Source organism: Protomyctophum bolini, assembly GCF_963924005.1.
Source record: "Protomyctophum bolini genome assembly, chromosome: 17".
Taxonomy (NCBI): Eukaryota; Metazoa; Chordata; class Actinopteri; order Myctophiformes; family Myctophidae; genus Protomyctophum; species Protomyctophum bolini.
The window spans coordinates 34,495,525-34,517,271 of record NC_137878.1 but is presented as its reverse complement, the minus strand read 5'-3'; the positions used below and the strand labels follow the sequence as shown (position 1 = coordinate 34,517,271).

General features: G+C 42.7%; 2 protein-coding genes across 2 annotated transcripts; both read left to right on the top strand.

The window, feature by feature from the left end:
- Positions 1–1,073: 1,073 nt before the first annotated feature.
- cfap58 (cilia and flagella associated protein 58) lies at positions 1,074–13,198 on the top strand (the record flags this gene model as incomplete). The annotated part of the gene is made up of 18 exons (XM_080787230.1): positions 1,074–1,079; positions 1,215–1,490; positions 2,341–2,492; positions 3,055–3,211; positions 3,682–3,876; positions 4,034–4,171; positions 4,522–4,681; positions 5,045–5,127; positions 5,787–5,978; positions 6,688–6,849; positions 7,278–7,424; positions 8,240–8,380; positions 8,915–9,138; positions 9,923–10,034; positions 10,852–10,956; positions 11,296–11,415; positions 11,988–12,112; positions 12,938–13,198. 18 exons carry the CDS (start codon positions 1,074–1,076, stop codon positions 13,047–13,049), a joined length of 2,607 nt encoding a protein of 868 aa, XP_080643356.1. The 3' UTR covers positions 13,050–13,198.
- Positions 13,199–15,224: 2,026 nt separating this feature from the next.
- Positions 15,225–21,309, top strand: pex11b (peroxisomal biogenesis factor 11 beta). The gene is made up of 5 exons (XM_080786972.1): positions 15,225–15,543; positions 16,725–16,840; positions 17,431–17,632; positions 18,411–18,653; positions 20,153–21,309. Exons 1-5 carry the CDS (start codon positions 15,488–15,490, stop codon positions 20,355–20,357), a joined length of 822 nt encoding a protein of 273 aa, XP_080643098.1. The 5' UTR covers positions 15,225–15,487; the 3' UTR covers positions 20,358–21,309.
- Positions 21,310–21,747: the final 438 nt, after the last annotated feature.

Here is a 21,747-nt window from a genome sequence, read left to right as displayed (position 1 = left end):
CCATGGTTAGAAATAATGGCATCCATGTTGAAGTGCAAAGTGCAAATTAAGCATGAGAAAGAGTATAGTCTCACAAACAGTGATTGATGTCATGTGTACCTAACTGTCCAACTTTAGCATTATGTGCTTAAAGAATAAACACTGCACAAGCTACCATCCTATAGTCAGTAAGCATTGTCCTTTTTTCTCTCGATCATTTTAACTGTAGGCTATGCGTTCATGTGGTGTTATCTATCCTCTTCATATAATATCTGTTACTCATAGATTGAGACTTGACTTTAAAGGTCCAGTAAGTAAGTGATATTCTTTTGTTAACAATATGTGTCCAATAACTCTATATTATAATAGCAACCGTTGCTATAATGTTTGCTCAGTAATACATTGTATGTCGGGGGTCACTCACTATAATGTCCACAGGACCTTAGATGGATGGATCAGGACCACAGCTGCCCCCTCGCTGCTTTGTTAATGGGACAGTTAAGACTAAGAGACGCTAGTGCCACTCAGCCAGTAGGGGGAGCCCTTAGACCAGGATAGGGATGCTTTCAGCCCCCCTAACTGCATAACGTCAATGTACAACTGTTCTATTACATAATATCATTTAGCCTAGTGGCCCTAGACTACCGGTAGTTTTCAGCTTTGCAAGTCTCCAATAAGGTATGGAGTCCAGTGAATTATAATGCAGTATGTCTGGTGTCTGGTGTATAGTTTATATGTATAGTTTCATTATATAGATATTCCACTGTTACTTTCTTAGCCTACGAATGTTTCATGATAAATGCTTTTATGTGATGTATTCCCATGCTTTTGTTCTTGCTTAATGTAAGTCGCTCTGGATTAAGAGCGTTTGCTAAATGCCTAAATTGTAAATTGTAAACAGGTGCCTTACAAAAAAACGTGGCGAAAGACTACCTTAAGCAGCGACCTCCCATGATCCCATGTGGTTGCTTAGCAACCTCCCAAACATCATTCAGCTAGGAGGGGAAATGAATGTTCTTAGCTGGTTATCAGTGCTTCTATCATATACAGTATAGATATAACTAATGAACCTGTATTTTATTTAAATGAAAACAATGGAGGTAAGTACTTTTTACCAAATTCTAAATGACCTCAAGCATATTATGCATTATGTTCTGTAAAATAAAGAAGACAAAATACAGATATCTGTGATAGGCCAATATCGACTGACCAAACACTGGTTCGTCTCTCATCAGGTCAAAGAGCATAATGAGGGAGAGGAGACGTTCGAGGGCTTGGAGCAGGAGTTCCAGCTGGTTCTCTCTGAGCTGGTTGGAGGTGACAGCAGGGACAAGCTGCGAGTCACCTACCAGAAGCTGACCGACGCTCTGAAGAAGTCCCACGACAGCGAGAAGAGGCTGATGTCCAAGTGCAGAGAGCTGAACGCAGAAATGGTGTCCAACTCCACTAAAGTTGCAGCCGCCCTGAAGCTGTCACAGGAAGACGAGACCACCATCACAACACTCAAGAAGGTGATGTATAGGCCTACCACGAACACTGCAAGAGAGGATGTGCATTTGTCCATAATGTGCCAGACGAGACAGGAGAGATGAAATTGTTGCAAATGAAATGTTTTATTGCGGATTAGCTTTTAATAGGGAGAACCCCCCTCCTCCTAGTCAAGACGCTAGTGGTGGCAGTGCTGATGAATCTCCTTCTCAACTCTCTACGATTGAGACAAGGTGGAGTTGGGGATGAAGGGATGGAGGTGGGTTGCTCGTGTAAAGAGAATGACATGGTCAGAAGCAGAAGGCTGAGTCCAATCACCTGATTGGCTGACTGCAGATTGGCTAGAAGTACTCAAGGTTTCAAACTGTGAAAGAGTGAAGCATCCCCAGCCATAAAGTGTGAGAGAGAGATGTTCCTTATTGAACCTACGCTTAGTTACACTTTTGGTAGATCTTAAAGGGGGCATGAAACCTTAGGCTGATATTGTATAGTTTGCTTTCCAATTCAGTTTAAAAACAGCAGATTAAAAACATGGTAGGATATGGGCACATTGACACACCTAAATCTAACACACCCATTATTCATTTGATTTGCTTTAAGCAAATCAAATTAATTAACTGACATAGCAGATGTAGATGTACAAGCTCTGAGCTTGTTTATCTGCTATTTTTGAATCGCCAATGCTAAAATCTAAAATGACACAGATGCTTTCCCGGTTTGAATGGCTTCTTAATCTTCTGTAGTTTTTTAACCTAGCTGGAAGGCAAACGACAAAATCAGTTTTTATCAACATTTGTCGTTTCCTCAGAGTTTGAAGGACCCTTTTCATTTTCATTGACTTTGCCGTCAAACTCATCTGGCTGTACTTTTTAGGAGTTGGAGAAAGCGTGGAAAATGATTGACGCAGCTCATGATGAAGAAACCAGGGCTAAGGAGACCATCAGCACTTTGAAACAAGACATCGCACATCTGACACAACTGGTGGAGCAAGGAGCTGGTTTGACCTCATCAGGACAAGACCACAGGTCAGGCATTCTATTATCTCTATCAATTAGGAGGTGCTTCCTTTAAATATAGGCTCATTGCTTTAACCAAGAGATGTTGTGTATTTTTGAGGGGAAGAAATCTGACCAAATGTATAACCCTGAGTCTATATTAATCTAGTTCAAGTCTGTTGAGTGTGTCTATGTTCCCTCAAAACTATATTACCTCAACCTCATATTCTTCTATTATATTATGAATATAAGTCTTGAACCACACTTAGATTTTGTATATTCAATATTAATTATACTGCCTAGCAACACCATTAAGAAACCATTAGTAAATGCCTCATCTCCATTAACTTAACCACCAGCAATAACCTACTGTAGTAACAACCTAGCAACCACTAATAACCATTTAGCATCCACTAGTAAAATCTCTTCATCCGCAATAGTCCTGCAGTAACATATGTGTATACATATCATGCATGCATGCTTATTGTTCCCATAAGGGAACAATAAACTTGAATGAACATTATATCAGAGAGAACGTAGGGCTGTGGGAACATAGCCGGTATCACCCATTTCTGTGTCTTGTATCTTTCAGTGTCAATGATTTGCTTAAAATGAACGAGGAGTTGAACAAGGAGAAAGAGGAGGTGCTGACAACCTTGGGGAGTTTGAGAGAGGACTTAAACAAGGCAGCCATCACACAGCAGGAGATGGAGGCTCTCAAAGACAACAGCATGGAGACTGTTGCACAGGTACGTTCTAATGCCACACAAAACGGTTGCAAGTATAGGAAAAAGACAATTCTTCCTCATGTCACTTCAACTTCAAAGTACATTATTTTCCTTTCAGACCTTCTTTTGTGCAGTGGTTAAAAAGACAACACACATTCACAATACATAGACACATTGATTATATAAAACTATATAAAGAAACTACATTCAACTAACTAATTAGTGACACAATTCACCCACAATCCTTGCGTTTTGGTGAATAAGTGTCATAAGAGGTAACAATGCCCTTTATACCATGTTTGTTGTGGTCAAAAGTGTAAACTTGCCTTGAGGCTCCACTCCTGAATGTACAGTGACTACTATATGTTTGTGTCACTTCATAAATGAAGTGACACTGTGTGTGTGTGTGTGTGTGTGTGTGTGTGTGTGTGTGTGTGTGTGTGTGTGTGTGTGTGTGTGTGTGTGCAATCTGTGCATGCGTCCATGCACAGCTCCAGCAGGAGCTGCAGGTGCGTCAGAACGACATCTACAGGGAGACCAGGCGGAAGACCAAGCTGGAGAAAGAGCTGAAGGAGCTGAACGCCCAGACGGAGACTCTCCTGGAGGAAAACAAGACGCTGAGTCTGCAGAGTCAGAAACACACCGAGGAGCAGCACCATCTGGAACACCTGCTCAAAGACACAAAGGTACTCGCCACGCGCACACGAACAAAGCACGCACGCACGCACGCGCGCACACACACACACACACACACACACACACACACACACACACACACACACACACACACACACACACACACACACACACAATCAAACATGCTTTTTCTTTTTGTTTTTTAAGATCCTCAATGAGCGAGTGTCCAAGGATCTGGAACAGACGCAGCAGAGATGCAGCAAACTGCAGCAGGACGTGGAGCAACAGTCACTGTCCATGGAACAACTGAACCAAGAGAACCAGCAGAGATCCAACGATCTGAAGGTACAATAACACACCTAACACATAACCTACTTACACATATAACTTTGTGATGAAACCTTGTCATAACATAAGTCGAGACTTACACTCAAAGTCACTATTTTCGCACATAAGAAAAGCAAACAAAGCAGATTTTGCAAATGTATTATTTTGTTCTTCTTTTAAGACAAAATGTCCTGTTTTACTGTTGATCTACGGATCCAGTCTTCTTACTATAGTACAAATAGCAAAAACATCAAGTTGACATTTTTCATGGCACGGTAACTCCAACTCTACAAAACCTTGAATTATTGTTTTGAAAACAGCACAAGCAAGGTCAAAACTGTTCCTCTGGCTGTGCTCGCTGTGTTCAGGTGAAAGAGGAGCAGGTGGGTCACATGCGGCAGGAGATGGTGAAGCTCACCAAGATGAGAGAGGCTGTGCAGAAGAAAAGCCACCAGATGGAGGAGCACAAGGCCAACGTGGAGATGCAGAGAGACATGCTCAGAAGCCAAATCGCCACCCTGGAGAAAGGCAAGGGAGAGTGCACGCATGCATATTCATGCACTCACACATTTTGTATAAATGAATTGCATGGATCATACACACAGTTGCTGCACTGATGGCCTGGTGGTTAAGGCACATACCACATATTTTCTCTAATGCAGCCTGACATCGCAGGTTCGATTTCCAAGCCTATTTCCTGTCACTCTCAGCTCTCTCAATCAGTGGTACTCAAACCGCAGGGGGTCCCAAGTTGATAATCTTAAGGTGCAACACTGTTTTCTCACTCAACAGTAAACAAACTAACAACTGTACTGTACCCATTTTTGGGTATTTTGTTTTGGATGAAAACTAACGTATTAAACCTCAAATCTATATTACCTCCTCCTGCAGAAATCGAGGCTTACCAAAAGCAAGTGGAGACAGACAAGAAAACCGTAGAGGAACTGGTGCGAGAGCGAGACAATTTGAATAAGGTGCGTATACCTCACTAATGGTGTTTGCATCAAAAGATATTTACTGTACCAAAGTAAATTCTTCAAAATGTGTTGGTATAATGTTTTGTTCATTATAATCTAAATTATAAAGTAACTTGTGCGTAACCTATCGAATAATTTGAAGTAAAACGTACAATATTTGGCTCTGAGATGTAGTGGAGTAGAAGTATTGAAAAATGAACATACTCCAGTAAAGTGTAAAGTTAACTTTTTCTTTTTTAATAGTTTTATTTCTGCTCCAATACAACTCTGAAGAAAATATTGTACTTTAACTAATAGGCTACTTTTTAGATTTCGATTTTTATTACTAAACATACATTAACCACTTATAGCTCACTAGTCTATATATTTTGGTTATTTCAAAATAGCCGATCTACAAGCTCACAACACATTGCGTTGTGAGCTTGTACATCTGCTATTTTCTAAATACATTTTTAATAATGTTGAAAACTTAAACATTTTGCACAATGAGTAGTTTTACTTTGGGTACATTAGTGCTAGCCTAACACGTTGGTATTTTACTAAAAAATCTTTCTGAATTCCAAACTTTTACTTGTAAACAGAGTATCTCTACATTGTGGTATTGCTACTTTTACTTAAGTAAAAACACGTGAGTGCTCCTTCCGCCACTTGTCCAGAACATGACGCGGGCTGCGGACGCCACCCAGAAGCAGCAGGACATCGTGAAGGTGCAGGAGCAGCTGAAGAGGAACCTGGAGCAGGAGATCCGGAGCTACCGCGACGAGGCCCAGAAGCAGCGCAGCATCATCTACCAGCTGGAGAAGGACCGTGACCGCTACATCAACGAGACCAGCAGCCTCACGCAGAAGGCACGTACGTCTTGCATGCCGCGGATATGCTTTCAACCTCGTCTGTCCCTGCTTTGGGAATGTTGTTTTATGTGAGGCTTACACTCAAAGTCACTATTTATGTGTTTTGTTCCTTAAATATGCTATGATTCCCCCCCCCCCCCAAAAATAATAATCTGCATTTTCTGAAATACTGAAAATAGCAGATTGCGACACGTAGTGAGCTTCTAATTTAGATAATGCTATTTTCACTCTTCGTCATACAACTGCTAAGTATTTAATGTCTCAGTTTAAATAAGATACTCATGCCCAGGGGCAAGTACAGTGTGACTGTGAAATCTAAGTTGATTTTGATTGTTATACATGCAGTGAAATGCTTAGACTACAAGCCTTCCTCAACAGCGTATAGTGGAACTTTTTTATTAAATTCTTTATAATACTAAATAAGATTAGTAAATATAGCTGCATGTCAGCAAGGTCGTCCCATTCCATTGATGGACAAGGAATGTAAAAATCATGGAGGCTAAATAAGAACCCTAAAGGCTCACGCATATACTCCAGTTTTTAGGTGATAACTGATAACCTACTCGCCACGGTGGTTGGGAAAACTACAACATGGCGTCACAGTACAGTACAGAACAGTACAGTACAGTACAGTACAGTACACATTACTTCTCGTGATATTGGACGGTGATATCCTCATGCTGAGGTTTCCCGCTCTCTCCCACAGGTGCTGCAGCTCATGGACGATATCAAAGTGCGTGAGACAGAGATCTTTGAGTACAAGAAGAAATCGGCCGAGGCAGAGAGTAAAATCAAGCAGCAGCAGAACCTGTTTGAGTCAGTCAGCTTTGAGAGGAACCTCTACAGCAAAGACCTGACATCTGCTCAGGTAGGAAGGAGGATCCCACTGTAGTGGTTCTCAAACTTCATTTTTTATTAGGCCACAGACCCCCATTTGATGCCATTCTCTTGGAAGTTTACAGTAAAGTGAGTGTACAAATGGAACAAAATTGACCCAGTCGGTTTCATTTGTACACTCTCAGAGTTACAGACCGATTTTCAAGGACCCCTGGGGGTACCCATGCCCAACTTTGAGAACTACTACTCTAATGCCAGGAAGTCCACACAGAGTTGGATTCACTTTGGCTTGCCTCTGCTTTTGATATACCCCTTCTGGTCATACAGATTTTTCTTTTATGGCTGGGTGGGGATATGATTCATGCCTGCTTATGGTCAGAGACCGTCAGACTGAATTAAATACATGATTAAAAAATAAAGTAGCCTGGGTATTTATGTTTAATTCTTTCCTGTCCTCAGGAAGAGATGTTGGAGATGAAGAGGAAGATGAAGATGAGAAACCAGCAGCTGGAGCACCTGAAGGAGGAGATCAGTGGGAAGGAGGCAGCGCTGGTCAAGGAGCACCAGGAGTTCCAGAGGTCTGAGAAGGAGAAGGAAGCCCTGAAGGTAGGACTCACACCACTGGCACTGACTCCACACTGCTCCTCCTTCAGTTCAGTGCAGTGTTCATTTTCATTGAGTCTTACTCATAGTCTTTTGCTATCCATTTCACTGCTTTCCATTCAGTTTTAGTCATATTCTGAAATGTCTAGTCTAGTTTTATTTGACTAAATAAATATTATATGATATTATACCGTAGTCACTTTTTTTTACAGCTGAGTTAGTTGATTAAAATGTATGTTGGCAGGCCTTGAGCGTGTCGTAATGCCTGATTTATACTTAGCTGGTGTCGAAAGTAGCCGATCTACAAGCTCATAACATGCCACAGATGTGAGTTTGATTGGCTATTTGACCTTGTAGATTAGCTATTTGTGACACCCATGTGCAAACAAGCATAAAATGACATGTCTTATAGTTCTACTGGATCTCTTTTCCGCTAGTCACTCCCTAACAGTCTAGTTTTTATTTGTTGACGAAATTGTCTATAGATATATAGTCATAGTTTTATAGTCATCATAGCTTAGTTTTCATTTTTTTGACAGTGACATTTCTTTGTTGACGAACATTTTTCGTCACAGTTCTTGTCAACGCAATTAACAATGCATCACATAAAACAGAGGGGGGAGGAGGTCCTCAAGGTAGACCATTGTTAATCACATTTTCTTTTCATGTATTCAAATTGGAATACAATTGTATTTTTCTAAGGGAAAATACAATGCTGGGAGATACTTGCGTTCACTGCTCCCTACATCATTGCTATAAACCTATGTCTTTTGAAAACAGCACGTCTACAAGCTCACGGCGCATACGTTTCCTCCCAGGCAGAGCTGCAGTCCATGAAGCAGAGCGTGGAGGAGATGAAGCAACACATTGACAGCCAACAAGCAGAGGAACAGAGACTGCTCCGGGTCATCACGGAGGCTGAGAACCAACACATCCAGCAGAAGAAACAGCTGGACCAGGTAGAGTAGAGAGAGAGAGAGAGAGAGAGAGAGGTACGGCTGGATGACATCAAATCAATCGTGATTATTTGAAATGTTTGCCTCTACTTCGATTCAAATAAATATTATAGGCCTAGTGAAAATAGACGATCTATAAGCTCACAACTCGTTGCATTGTCAGCTCACAAGCTGCGTTGTGAGCTTGTAGATCTGCTATTTCCATTACTAGTATTATTGATTATTTATTTTGGGGGTACATTTTCACATTTTTAAAACGGCATTGCATTGATACTGAAAATGCACTTTGCAATTTGTACCTAACTCCAGTAGCCTACAAGTATTGCAATTTCCACCTGTTAGTAACATTTGACTAGGAGATGGAGTATCTTTGACTCTCAAGTACTGATGTTGAATACCTCATAGACCATATTCGCACGGTGGCCATCTTGCCAGTACGTTAACAATATTCCACCCCGTTGCCACCCTGCTTTTTCAATGCAAAATGCCAACATGACCGCCGTGTGGTCTATAATATAATGTCCCTCATCCTCACAGGTGATCAGTGAGAGGGACATCCTGGGCACCCAGCTGCTGCGCCGTAACGACGAGCTGGCCCTGCTGTACGAGAAGATCCGCATCCAGCAGTCTGTCCTCAACAAGGGAGACTTCCAGTACCAGCAGAGGCTGGAGGACGTCCGCCTGCTCAAGCTGGAGATCAAGAGACTCCGACGGGAGAAGGCCATCCAGGACAAGACCGTGTCCAGCGCAGAGGACTTGAGGTACAACATGGACGGAGAGAGAGAGAGGGGGGGGGGTGATTGATTGATTGATTGAATACTTTATTGGTACAAATGTAAACAGCACAGACGTACAGTAACCCTTGGGCTATAAAGGATAACACAAAAAAAGCCTTAACATATTTACAGAGGAGAAACGGGGAAATCGGCGGCAGTGTATATTCCCTCATTTCAATGTAATTTAATATCTGTATTCACGTGTAGTGAATACAGATATTATTCTAAATGCAGATGCTTTTCAAGCCCCTTTTGAAAGAAGCCAGTGATTCACATGGTTTAATGAATGATGTCAGGGCATTCCACATTAGTGGAAGTACAGTAGAATGAATATGTCCCTGTGTTTGTGCTACATTTGGGAGGTACAGAGAGAGGTGAGGATAGGTTTGCAGGTGGAGGAGGTGGAGGCTACAGCCAGATCGGAACAGGGATTGAGGGTTAGGATGAAGGCAGGTAGATTAGAACAGGCGTTTGGGCTCCCAATTCTTTCAATATAATATGCTGGCTAAAAGAAAACAGAAAAGAGAACAGTGAAAACAATAGCCAATCAAACACAGCATCTCACAACGCCGGTTTCTCACGAGTCGCGATGCAGTCGTGCAATCGGCTGTCATTTATTTCGTTGTCTTCTTAAGCGGGGAGATTAGAACCCCACAAAGATCATTCATCAGTTTCGGCTTTATTGTTTGCCAGTTCCAATCGATTGCTTGTTGTCAGTCAGTGCTATATTGGAGTATACTGAAGTATCATGGTGTCATGGTGTCTGCAGGCGGGAGCTGTTCCACATGCAGAGAGAGCTGCTCAGAGAGAGGACCAGGTGCAGAGCTCTGGAGGAGCAGCTGGAGAACCCCATGAATGTTCACCGCTGGAGGAAACTGGAGGTCTGTGCACGTGCGTGCATGTGTGATGGCCAATAACCACATAAGCTTTATACAGTATACTCGATTGACGAATGCTGTAAAAAGCAAATCAACAAGCTCACCTGTTGTATTGCATTGCAATTTTTGTATCATTATTAAATGATTATGTATAAAATAAAATCACACCCGTGTGAAGTGAGGGGCGCTCTTATCATCGTACAAACATCATCATGACGTAAAAAAAAGACACTATGCCTATTTGCTCAGACACTGTGTAACACGAAAATACTGATTTGCTCATACACATATGATGTAAATTCTCGATTCATTGTGAATGGGAATTTAATCATTGCGTAGAACAGCCGATTTGCTCAGACACGTACTACAGTATGACGTACATTCTCCATTCATTGTTAATGGGTTTGTGTAAGACGAAAATCTCCACTAATAGCTGAATATAGGAGGGGCTATGGCCCCTCAAAAGAAATCGTAAATGTTTGGAATTTGAAATCATTTGCAAATATTTTCCTATAATAACACTCCCAAAAATGGTGACACCATATTGAACTGTGCATGTTCCTCCATGGCAGGCGACCGACCCCAACAGATACGAGTTGATCCATATTGAACTGTGCATGTTCCTCCATGGCAGGCGACCGACCCCAACAGATACGAGTTGATCCATATTGAACTGTGCATGTTCCTCCATGGCAGGCGACCGACCCCAACAGATACGAGTTGATCCATATTGAACTGTGCATGTTCCTCCATGGCAGGCGACCGACCCCAACAGATACGAGTTGATCCATATTGAACTGTGCATGTTCCTCCATGGCAGGCGACCGACCCCAACAGATACGAGTTGATCCAGAAGATTCACGCTTTACAGAAGAGACTGATCTCCAAGACCCAGGAGATGGTGGACAAAGAGCTTATGCTGCAGGTCAATCACGCACGCACACACGCATGCACGCACGCACGCACGCACACACACACACGCACGCACGCACGCGCACGCACGCACGCACGCATACACGCACGCACGCACGCACACACACACACACACACACACACACACACACACACACACACACACACATGTGTAAACACCATTATCTCCAGTAGGAAACATTTTGTGGTGGCACCAGTTTCAGTGTCTGAAAACACTGTTTCAGGCGATCATGACGTTTGCCATCTCCCACCACAATGCTGCTTGCTTGTAGTATTCAGCTCTTTTCTCGTAAGGATGTCTGACATATTGTTGTTGGGGTTCTTTTTTTAGGAGAAGGAGAAGTTGTACGTGGAGCTGAAACACATTCTGGCCCGACGACCCGGACCAGAAGCAGCAGAACAGCTCCACCAGTACAGACGCACACTCATCGAGAGAACCAAGAAACTCAAGGTCATCTCATCTGTACCTTTCACTCTTCTACTCCGGATTTGAACATGGTTTACTGACATTTTTACCATTGAGCTAATAGAGCTTGCCTGCTCAGGGGGATGAGGAAGTGGAAGTGTAACGCCCAGGATTACATTAGATAATTGACACTGGGTGAATTAAATGGGTAGCAAAATCGTGGGATAAAAAAAAACAAAAACAAAACACTCTCTCACTCTAGATTGGAAATTAAATTTAAATTAATGAAAAGAAAAGTTACATAGTGTCGTTTTATTTATTCTTCTTGTATTAATTCCCTATAGGGAACATACATTTTACACAAAGTGTTTCTTAGGTTTTACACAAACATTTCCTAGGCATTAAACAAACGGTCCACCCATTTAAACCGGGAAAGCATCCATGTCATTTTAGATTTTAGCGTTCGCTATTTAAAAAAAGGAGATCTACTCACAGCGAGGGTGGGGGGGGGGGTGTATTTACTTTTGTACAAATGCCATTCTTAAGGAGTACTGATTTAGAAGTGCATTCGTAGAATCGGCCCTCTTACCAAACATGTATTTTCTTTCTCTCCTCAGGTGTTGACTGCAGAGCTGAACATGTTTGAGTCGTCAACGCAGGAGAGTAAGAAAGAGAACCAGAGGCTGGCCAACCAGCTGCAGGACATCAAGAAGAAGTACCTGAGTCAGAAACAGCAGTGCAGGTCGGATAAGATGATACACACCACTGACACCAGTGATGGAAAAATAATAATACTCACATTAAGTAAAAGTATTGATCAATACCACTGTAATGAAGGCAGCTCTCACTCCCTCTCACAATAGTTCCATATATGGAGACGACAGAGACATCTAGTGCTGACATCATGAAACTTCATATATGGATACTGTATATGCCCGTCATTGTGGCGGGCATTCAGCCGATTGGCAGTAGGCTATATAAGAATGGTTGTTGCCCTTGAGAGTTGATGAGGCTAGCAGCATTTGCTACACTCCTCGCGAGAGACTCCATCGCCTTCCATAAGAGACAGCACTATTTTACCTTCCAACCCAGATATCATTGTGTCGGATATTTCGACATCCCGATTAGGTTCTCACCAGACACCACTGCGGCGGCGGGTCCTAACTCAGACAACCAGCCCTAGTTTGAATAGTATTTTATAACCACAATGTACAAATTCTCTGTGAAAGTGTGGTATTCAAAATGGACTTGAGTGCAAAAGTATTGGCATCAAAATATATTAAAACGCGTTCCACACCCCCGCAGGGAGTGCAGTGCCCGGTATCGAGTCGGTTGGTCAGGCTCTGCCAGTGGGCCTAATGAGGCCAACTCCTTTCACCTGTGCAATTTCTCAGCCAATTGAGGCTCAACCAATCAGGCTCTGCCAGTGGGCACAGGCACATACACAGATCTCCATGTGGGACACCGGCTGACGCTACTTGTTGAGAATGTATGTCCCCACCTGAGAATCATTCACGGGAATCTACCTCCATCTCATTCCCTGGATGTATGTGGGTTTCCTTTGCAGGGAGGAGAGGGCCGCAGCCAAGGTGAAACAGCTGGTCATCCTGCCCCAACTGAACGACGGCCCACGATTCATGGGCGGCGGCTTCAGCCTCAACACCCCCGCCGTGAAATGATCGCCACCTGCCTTCCCCATCACACAAACATACAGTAGCCCTGAGTTAGAGTTGGTTGCGTGTGTCACGTCTCACATGGTGAAAATGTCAGATCTACACGTCCGTTCTTTTCACTGCAGGCAACCAACTCTTAATTGGGCGCACATTTATGCACTACACAGGAATTGTATGTAGATTTTTTTAATTGCCAACAGTGTTGTTGGAGTTATTTAATAAAGACATCGGTATAAGGATTTTCAGTGTGTTCTCGTGCGTTTCTCAGATGGAGGGTCTGCGAACAAGTGCATATTTATCTGGGGATCCCTGACATAGTGTTATCCTTCTACCCTAATGGAAAGGGGGTGCAAAGCAATATGCCCGTTTATCTGTCCGCCTTCTCCTACCAAACGACTCCGTTAGCACACATCTCTCCTTGCACGCGAAATCCTGCATTACTTCCACACAACTGTCATATTTACTGTACAAATATTACTTTTGTCTGACACACTGTTATTGCGCAACATTTCGCTGTGATGCAAATTCTCCATTCACCCACCCCTCCCCATTTAACTGCACGCACACACGCACGCACGCACACACAGGGCGCAGCAGTACAGCACAGTATGCTACAGCACAGCTACAGCAGTGAACAGCACAGTATGCTACAGTACTGTACAGTATGTTAAGGTACAGTACAGTATGGTACAGTATGGCACAGGAACACGCCCAGGGGGGGTGGCCCGGTTCCAGCAAGCCTTCCTGCGCCCGAACGGTCGAGAACTTATCTACCGTGTTGCAGCTTTCTGTGCTCGGATAGTCATATACATACATGCACACACACACACACACACACACACACACACACACACACACACACACACACACACACACACACACACACACACACACATTGCTATGTAATGGAGCGGTTAGGCACCGGCCAAAAACGTAGTATCCCCGACTTAGTATTCACTGACTTATTAATTTGTATTCGCCAAACATATTAATTTAGTATTCACCAATTTATTGGTATTCACCAACTTATTCATAGTATTCACCACCAACTTATTAGAATTCACCAACTTATTAATTTTGTAGGCTAGTGTATTGAAAGTGAAACGTACTGTGGGCTGTTATAGCGCCACGGTGCCACCATGAGGCCAGTTGATGCAATTCTATTGTAATTATTTTTTGTAATTATTATGAACCTCCCTCCAAGTGTTGTAACTTTAGCCCTTACAGTTTCAGAGAAAAAAAAATACTGTGAGTTTTTGCATTTTCTCATTATACGTCAATGGGAAAATGTCCCTGCTTAAAATGGAAGTTTGGATTGCTCTGTTTCATTAATGTGCAGTTTGTGCACAAAAAACAAAGCTGGAAACATTTGTTACAGTATTTAAGGATTTTATCTGCATGTCTACTATGAAAAAATAACGCAGTTCCGTGATGGGGTCCTATGAAAGTCACGCCCACGGCCTAAAGGCTCCAGACTTCCCAAAACAAACTGGTTAGGCTATTACTTGGCCTCACTCCCCGAACCCACTTCACCCCTGCCCACTTTGACAGGCTGGAATGGCTTAGGGTTGACAACAGAGTACAGCATCTTGCAATGGGTCTGGTCCACAAGATTCGATACACCACCAAGATACTCATGTAGCTGTCTAGGGTACATGGGACTAAATTATTTTCGCTCCTATGCCACCAAAATGTGGAACACCCTACCAACAGTCATTAAGACATGCAAATCCCTTGACTCCTAGAGACTGTAATTCTGCAAACTCTTAATAAATACATCAATAAATCAATCAATCAATCAATCGGTGGATTGTAGTAATAGACGACGTATAGTAGTGTAGTAGTAGTAGTAGTATTGCATTAATGCCACATCAATGTTTAAAGGTGGAGTTCATTTTAATGATTTATGTGCTGCTGAATATATATAAATAAAATAATAATGCATCATGATTTATCACTTAATGGTATATCTTGACCAAAAAATGCAAAGAAACTACTTAAATAATTACAAGTTGCAATATTTGCCTTTGAGATCAGTTTTTAGGAAATAATGAGTAAAGTTTAGAACATTTGGGACGCCAGGGTGAACAACACTCCAGTAGGTGGCGGAATTTCACAAGTCTACCATTAAACCCAAGGAAGAGTAAAAAAAGTCAGAATATTTACTTCCGGGGACTTAACACAAGGGGGCAAAAACAACTCTGGGCAAAACAAACCGAGTTAAAAAGGACATTCAAATATACAAAGTATATCTTTTTTATACAGATTTTGCAGGTATGCAGAGACGGTTTGATTGGACGGTTTAAGAGGTTTGGCTCGTCATCACAGGTTGACCCTGTGATCCCCTGTCCACTAGTTGGTCAACGTGTTAGCTAATGCTAACAACAACAACAACCAAGAATATATTTTTTATTTAACAAAATATTTATTTAAAATTTCTAACTATGGATTCCTGGGTTCGATTTAATGCTCAGAGTCAAGCCAAGGAGAGAGTTTTTAGGTAAGGATTCAATAATACAAATGATAATAATAATATTATTATAATCGGGGTACAAATAATAATGATCATTATTATTATTATCATTCATTTATGTGACTGTCATTTGTTGTGTATTATTGTCCACGTAACTGACCTACATTTTAATTTGTTCAAAGCCTTGAATGGAGAAAGTTTCGAATTCTGCTAGTCCACTGACTCCACACACACCAATGACCAATGCAATGCAACATTATTTGCAACTCCTTGCGAAACCATTTAAAAAGGCCAGTCCACACCAATGCAACTACTTGCCAAGTGCCATTTAATTTAGGTATAATGGTCGCAAGTTAGTATAGTTGTGCAAGGAGTTGCATTGTGTGAACTGGCCTTAACAAACAGGGCTGACAGGATTTGATGGGTCACCTGAGTCCGCCTGGGTCTTGGACAGTCGAAAGCAGTCCACGCTCTCTCGGTTGAATAGAGGGTATGCGCATGCATAAAGTGAATGGCAGATCGAGTGGCAAAGTGAAGTTAATGTTGTTTAAAGTAATTTATTGCAATCAAACTTTTCTATTTGAATGTATGGCCTGTCAAGGCCAGAAAGTAGGCTTTGACACTCAGTAGGCATTCCGCATAACTTCCAGGCAGGTACGATGATGATGATGTCACGCGCATTCCCTCTATTTGCACAAATCCTGTATGAGTCTGACCACCAAAAAATATTTTCCAAAAAGTAGCCTACTGCAGACTTGCAAAGAAAGAAATCCAAGCAAGGCACACTGTCTGATGAAAAGATCAATGATGTATTTTCTGAAGATAGGCAAGCTTCTTTCTTTCTTTCTTTTCAAAATGTAAGTACACTTACAAGTGTAAGTACACTGTTGCTCTCATTACAAACATGTTTACAGTGACGGATGGACGAAATTGATTATTCTAATAATAAGTAATATTGTCTCTAATAAAACTCTGTCTCCATTAAGCCCTTTGTCCCACAGCAGTGGTCTTCAACAGGGGGTCTGGTCTCAGAGGGACTACAGTCCAAATCTTTGTGTGATTGGAACTTTTGGAACATTTAATTAATTTAACCCAAATTGAAATACATTAACCTTAATGGGTTAATGTATTTCATTGTTTGTTGTGTATTCATATGTATTTGTCGTGGTGTTGTAACAGTATTCCTATGTGTTTGTGTATTGTAACAGGGCCACACAGTATGCATGTGCTCTGCTGGGCTCCACTCTCCAGAAGGCGGGTGGGAGCGTGGCTCTATTGAACACCATCAGTCAGCTGGAGACTCATATGAGTCTCACTAGAAAGCGTGAGTCACAAACCCTTATCTCGTTTTGGTTCTGAATAGAGATGCACCGATGCCATTTATTTCTTCCCGATTCCAATACCCACAACTTACCAGCATATTGGTCAGTACAGTACCGATCCGTACATTGTGTAATTAAGACATTTTCCAAAGGGACTTTTACAGGTCTGTAACTGTGAGAGTTATGGGAACGTTTTGAGACCCACTGATCTCGGCATAAATATGCATAGCTCCAAGTGCAGCTCCAAGTTAGTAAAATAATAATACATTGTACAGTAAGAAGGTAAAACAGTGGTGCAACATCAATTCAAAATATTACTATGAATGAAATCTCGTTATGTGCTACATAACATGGTATCGGAATGGCATAGACTGGCATACTTGCCGATACCCACATTTTAGGCAGTATGGGCAGCTTTTCCGATTCTGGTATCGAAATAACTAGTACTGAAGCTGAAATGTCGGGTAAAATCCACCATGACGGTGATAAAAAACACAGAAAGAGGCAAACAACCGAGCGGCCTGAAAAAGGGTCGAGATCCACGGCAATACTTCCATGTTGAACTTGATGTTGGTTTGTGTCTCCACCCCAGTGATGCGTTTGGGGAACTCGGTAGAAGCGTTAGAGGCGGCCAAGCGAGCCATCCACCTGTCGGACAGCGTACTGAGGCTGTGCCTCACCGTGTCCCACCTCAACAGAGCCATGTACTTCGCCTGTGACAACGTTCTGTGGGCCGGGAAGACCGGCCTCCTCCAGAACCTAGACCAGCACAAATGGAGCCAGAGGTCTTTCAGGTGAGAGTGATTTTATTTATTTTATTTAGTGAACTTTATTTAGCCAGGAAGACCATGTTGAGGTATAAAATGCCCTTTATGAGAGAGAGACGGCAAAGAGGGCACACAATATTGGCTATTTCTGGAGATTTGTAGAAAAAGAATGCACAAAATATAGTGCAATGTGTTCTACGAAGCATAGAGGGTGACGTGATATTGATAAAATATGTGTCACGGCACCAACTTTGAGAAATCCTGCCCTAGAGTCCCATTCTGGGGCAAACATTTGCCAAAAGGGACTGGGGCACTGTCAACCTGTAGGGTTTGAAAGTGGTCAAGTTCCCACCACCTGGTAGGTCGTAGTATTCAAATCAATTTAAAGCTTTCCTTTGGACAAATTGGCAAGAAATTGGCTTTAAAATGAATCCATGGAATATTTTAGATCTGGTTTGAGACTCTCACTCTCTTTGTCTCTGTCTGTCTCTCTGTCTCACTCTCAAAGAGAAGAATCAAACCTCACAGATTTTATTTAGCAGTAAAGGAGTGATGTTTTGAGCCCAAGCTCTTTGAATGGGCTCAAAACGTTACTCTATAGCGGCAAAATAAAATGTACCGACAAAGGGAGCTAACAGTGAGCGGCTCGATTGTTCTCTTTGACCTCAGTTCAGTTCGGGGCCAGCCCTTCAAGTAGTCCAATGTGCGATACTTTAATCTTGTACTCTCTCTGGCTGCCTCTTTCTGCCTCACTCTCTGTCTCTCTTTCTGTCTCACTCTCTGTCTCTCTTTCTGTCTCTCACAGGTATTACCTCTTCGCCCTCATCCTCAACCTCACCCGTGACCTGTATGAAATCCACCTCCTTATGGAGCACGAGGCCCGCTCCCACGGATCCAAGTGCAGCAGGGTCGCCTCGCCCTCGCCTCTGGCGCCGTCTCCAGTGTCCGTCGACCAGCATCTCTCCTTCCCACTGGACGCCGGCGATCCTGGTGCAAGCCTCCTTCCAGCCTCTGCGATACTCCCTGTCATGGTCGCACCGCTGCGCAGGTAGGCCCGTCACCATTATGACATTTTGGTTGCGAATTAAAGCTGCACTATGTAACTTTCCTCTTCTACCCTGGATTTCCTGTGCAAATAAGTGCTGCCATTTTTACCTCTGAGGTAATAGAGCCTACCTGCTTGCTCAGGGGATAAATTCGTGTCAAACCAGAAACATGATGGTGTCAGAGGTCATGTCTCACCTAGACACAGGATCTAAATGTCTCAATAGAAGAGCAGGGAGGTAAAATACAACCACCCCAATAGTTTCAAGAATCACGAAGCAGCTTTATTGTCACATCGCAGGTTTACAGGTGTAAAGAAGTAAATTAGGTGACATTCACACCAGAGAGCTTTGCTGCGATTAAAACGAATCCTGCTGCGCATTTTCAGAAAGTGCACTTCGTTTGGCAGGTGTGAAGGCTCATTCGAATCCTAATGCGTATCAAAGAACCGCATTCTACTCCGACGGGGGTTTCGCTTCACTTTAATTACAATTTACAATTCGGTGCAGGTGTGAATGCAATCTGCAGTAAATAAAGGAAATGAAGCAAACAATGTGGCGGGTGAGGAGCTGAACACAGTTGGAGACGGAGAAGGCATATTTTACGCAGCACAAAGATGTCCCGTTACCGTGGATAGACGTGGTCGAATGAGGAGACTGAAGCCCTGATCGAAATGAGGACGATTACATCAATCAATTGCTTAAGGAAACACATAAACTTGTAAACATTTTGTGCTGCTGTCTGTTATATCAGTGCGCTCAGCACTGTGCCTCCATGCCCAAAATAACAGTGCCTGGCTGCGTGCGTATAGTGAGAGAGAGAGAGAGGGGGGGGGGGGGTCCAGTCCCAGACGGCACCGCTGGCACGACACATGAGTATAATTTTATCACCATAGACTTCACTATGTAGGCTAGTTTATGAATGGAGACAGACAATAGCAGATCCACGTTTACAACACGTGAGATGTCGATCGGCTATTTTCAGAAAACTGAAAGAAAAGCTCTCTGGTCAACCAAACGGGTTTAAGCGGTCAAACCTACGGTGCCAAAGTGGCAACACATTGGTAGGTCCACAAATAGCAGCAGGTACACGCACATGAGATTAGACATAAGCTGCACAAACAAAAACATTGATTGATTGATTGATTGAACCACACCTTACCACTTAAAGAAGGTGTGATTGACCTTATGCACAGGCTGGCTTCCTTTAAAACAGGTCTGATTTTACCTGTCACTGTCAGCAGGTCAAAAGGAGAGAAGGTGATTGCCCCACATCTTTATTCCCCCCTCCGATTTATTTTTATTCCGACCTGTACATAGTTATCATGTTTTTTAGATATCTCCATTGTCATTGTTGTGATTGTGAATGAATGCATGGGACACGAATTGAAACAAGAGGATGCAAGGTCTTTCTTCGGTGCTGTCCTTTTCGACCAATGTGCCTGACTGTACCCTGCACTGTTAGCATTTTTTATTGTCTAATAAAATAATCAATCAATCAAAGGCGCCTGGAGCTGCTGACGGCGGTCCTGCGAGCCAACCCGCCCCTCCTGCTGGACCTGCTGAAGAACAGCTGCGACGTCTTCATCCCGCTGCACCGGCTGGGCCTGTACCCCACGGGGCCCGCGTTCGTCGGGGCCTGCGGCCTGGCCTCCTCCATCCTCTCCATCCTCACCATCCTCCACCCCTGGCTCAAACTCAAGCCGTAAATGACGCCATGACTCTGGGGAAAAAGGGAACCTTATGCAGCGTGTGTGTGCGTGTGTGCGTGCCGTGCGGAAATAAGGAACCTTGTGCAGCACGAGGTGTCGCGACGTGGAGTTGGATGCGACATCTGGTGGATGAATGTTGTTTATAGCACCTTTAAAACTCTTTGACTGCTAATATTGATTCAGTCTGTATATCATTAACTGCCGCTGGATGCAGCGGGATTCTTATTTTGAAAGTCATCAGAAGCATTAATATTGTAACCATGAGGTAGCGATGATTGATTAATGAGCCACTAACATCGACATTCTGTTCAAACTGAACATCTAAGCCTCAATTCAGAGGAAAAAAAAGCGTTTTAAGTTTGCGCTTACAATGGCGGTGGACGGGGGGAATAATTTAATTGGCGGACCACCACAGCGCAGCAGAGCGTTGCCAAGCGACGGGGACACTGCTAGATGGTGGATAGATGGGAGACCATTCTGAATCAATGAAAACCTAAAAACACGTGAAACACATCAACTACAGCAAGCGCCATTGGGAAGAAATGTGAAACACATCGGCAGTAAAAGAGACAACATGTATGCACTTGTTAGCGTGAACATCTGTTCTTTTTGACAAGCGACGTCGACATGCTACAGAGTATAAATGATGCTTTAGGAGTGGTGAAATCCGAAAGGGTACCATTTTGCAGGCTGTTATAAGGTCAAGCCATGAAGATATAGAAATAAGGAATCGTATGCATTTTGTAACCAGTGGCAGAGCAGAGGTTCATGGATTTTATGTTTTGGGCATTTCAACAGAGGTTTTCCAGCTTGCAGTTGTTTGTTTATTTGTATTATTTACGTGAACCATGTCCAAGCAGTTAAATCTCTTAAAGGAAGATGTTAGCTTGCCCTCTCTGGCACCTTTTGAACTAGTAAATTGGCAATAAAAACAAATATTTTCTTACTGTCCTGACTCCACAGCGTTATTAAATGCCACATTGCAGGGTAAAACAATGCTACAGATCGCATGCATCAATATCACTTAAAGCTGCTATAAGCAATAATATGTCAAAGTTTGAATGACCTTTATATTTATTTTTTTTGGAATTCAGACAGCCAGCAATGAGTAAAACAAAAATTAGTCTCTGACACATCTAGGAGCCACTGCATTAAAAGATTTTCCTAGAAGCTTTGTCATTGGTCGACCAATGACAAAGCTTCTATATTTTTTTATTTTTTTGCGAACTGTTAAAGTATTAAATCAATCAAGCCATCCATCCTTACTATCAATCAATCAATCCCACCACCACTGCAAGAAACAACCATAACCAACTTGGCCCTGTTGTGTCACTAGATGGCGCTGGTGGATAACATCTCCACCTCAGTGTCAAAGTATACCAAATCC

Coding starts and splice junctions, on each gene's coding strand:
- pex11b (XM_080786972.1), top strand. CDS start 15,488: ATGGATTCCTGGGTTCGATTTAATGCTCAGAGTCAAGCCAAGGAGAGA. Junction 15,544..16,724: donor GCCAAGGAGAGAGTTTTTAG/GTAAGGATTCAA, acceptor GTATTGTAACAG/GGCCACACAGTATGCATGTG. Junction 17,633..18,410: donor TGGAGCCAGAGGTCTTTCAG/GTGAGAGTGATT, acceptor TGTCTCTCACAG/GTATTACCTCTTCGCCCTCA.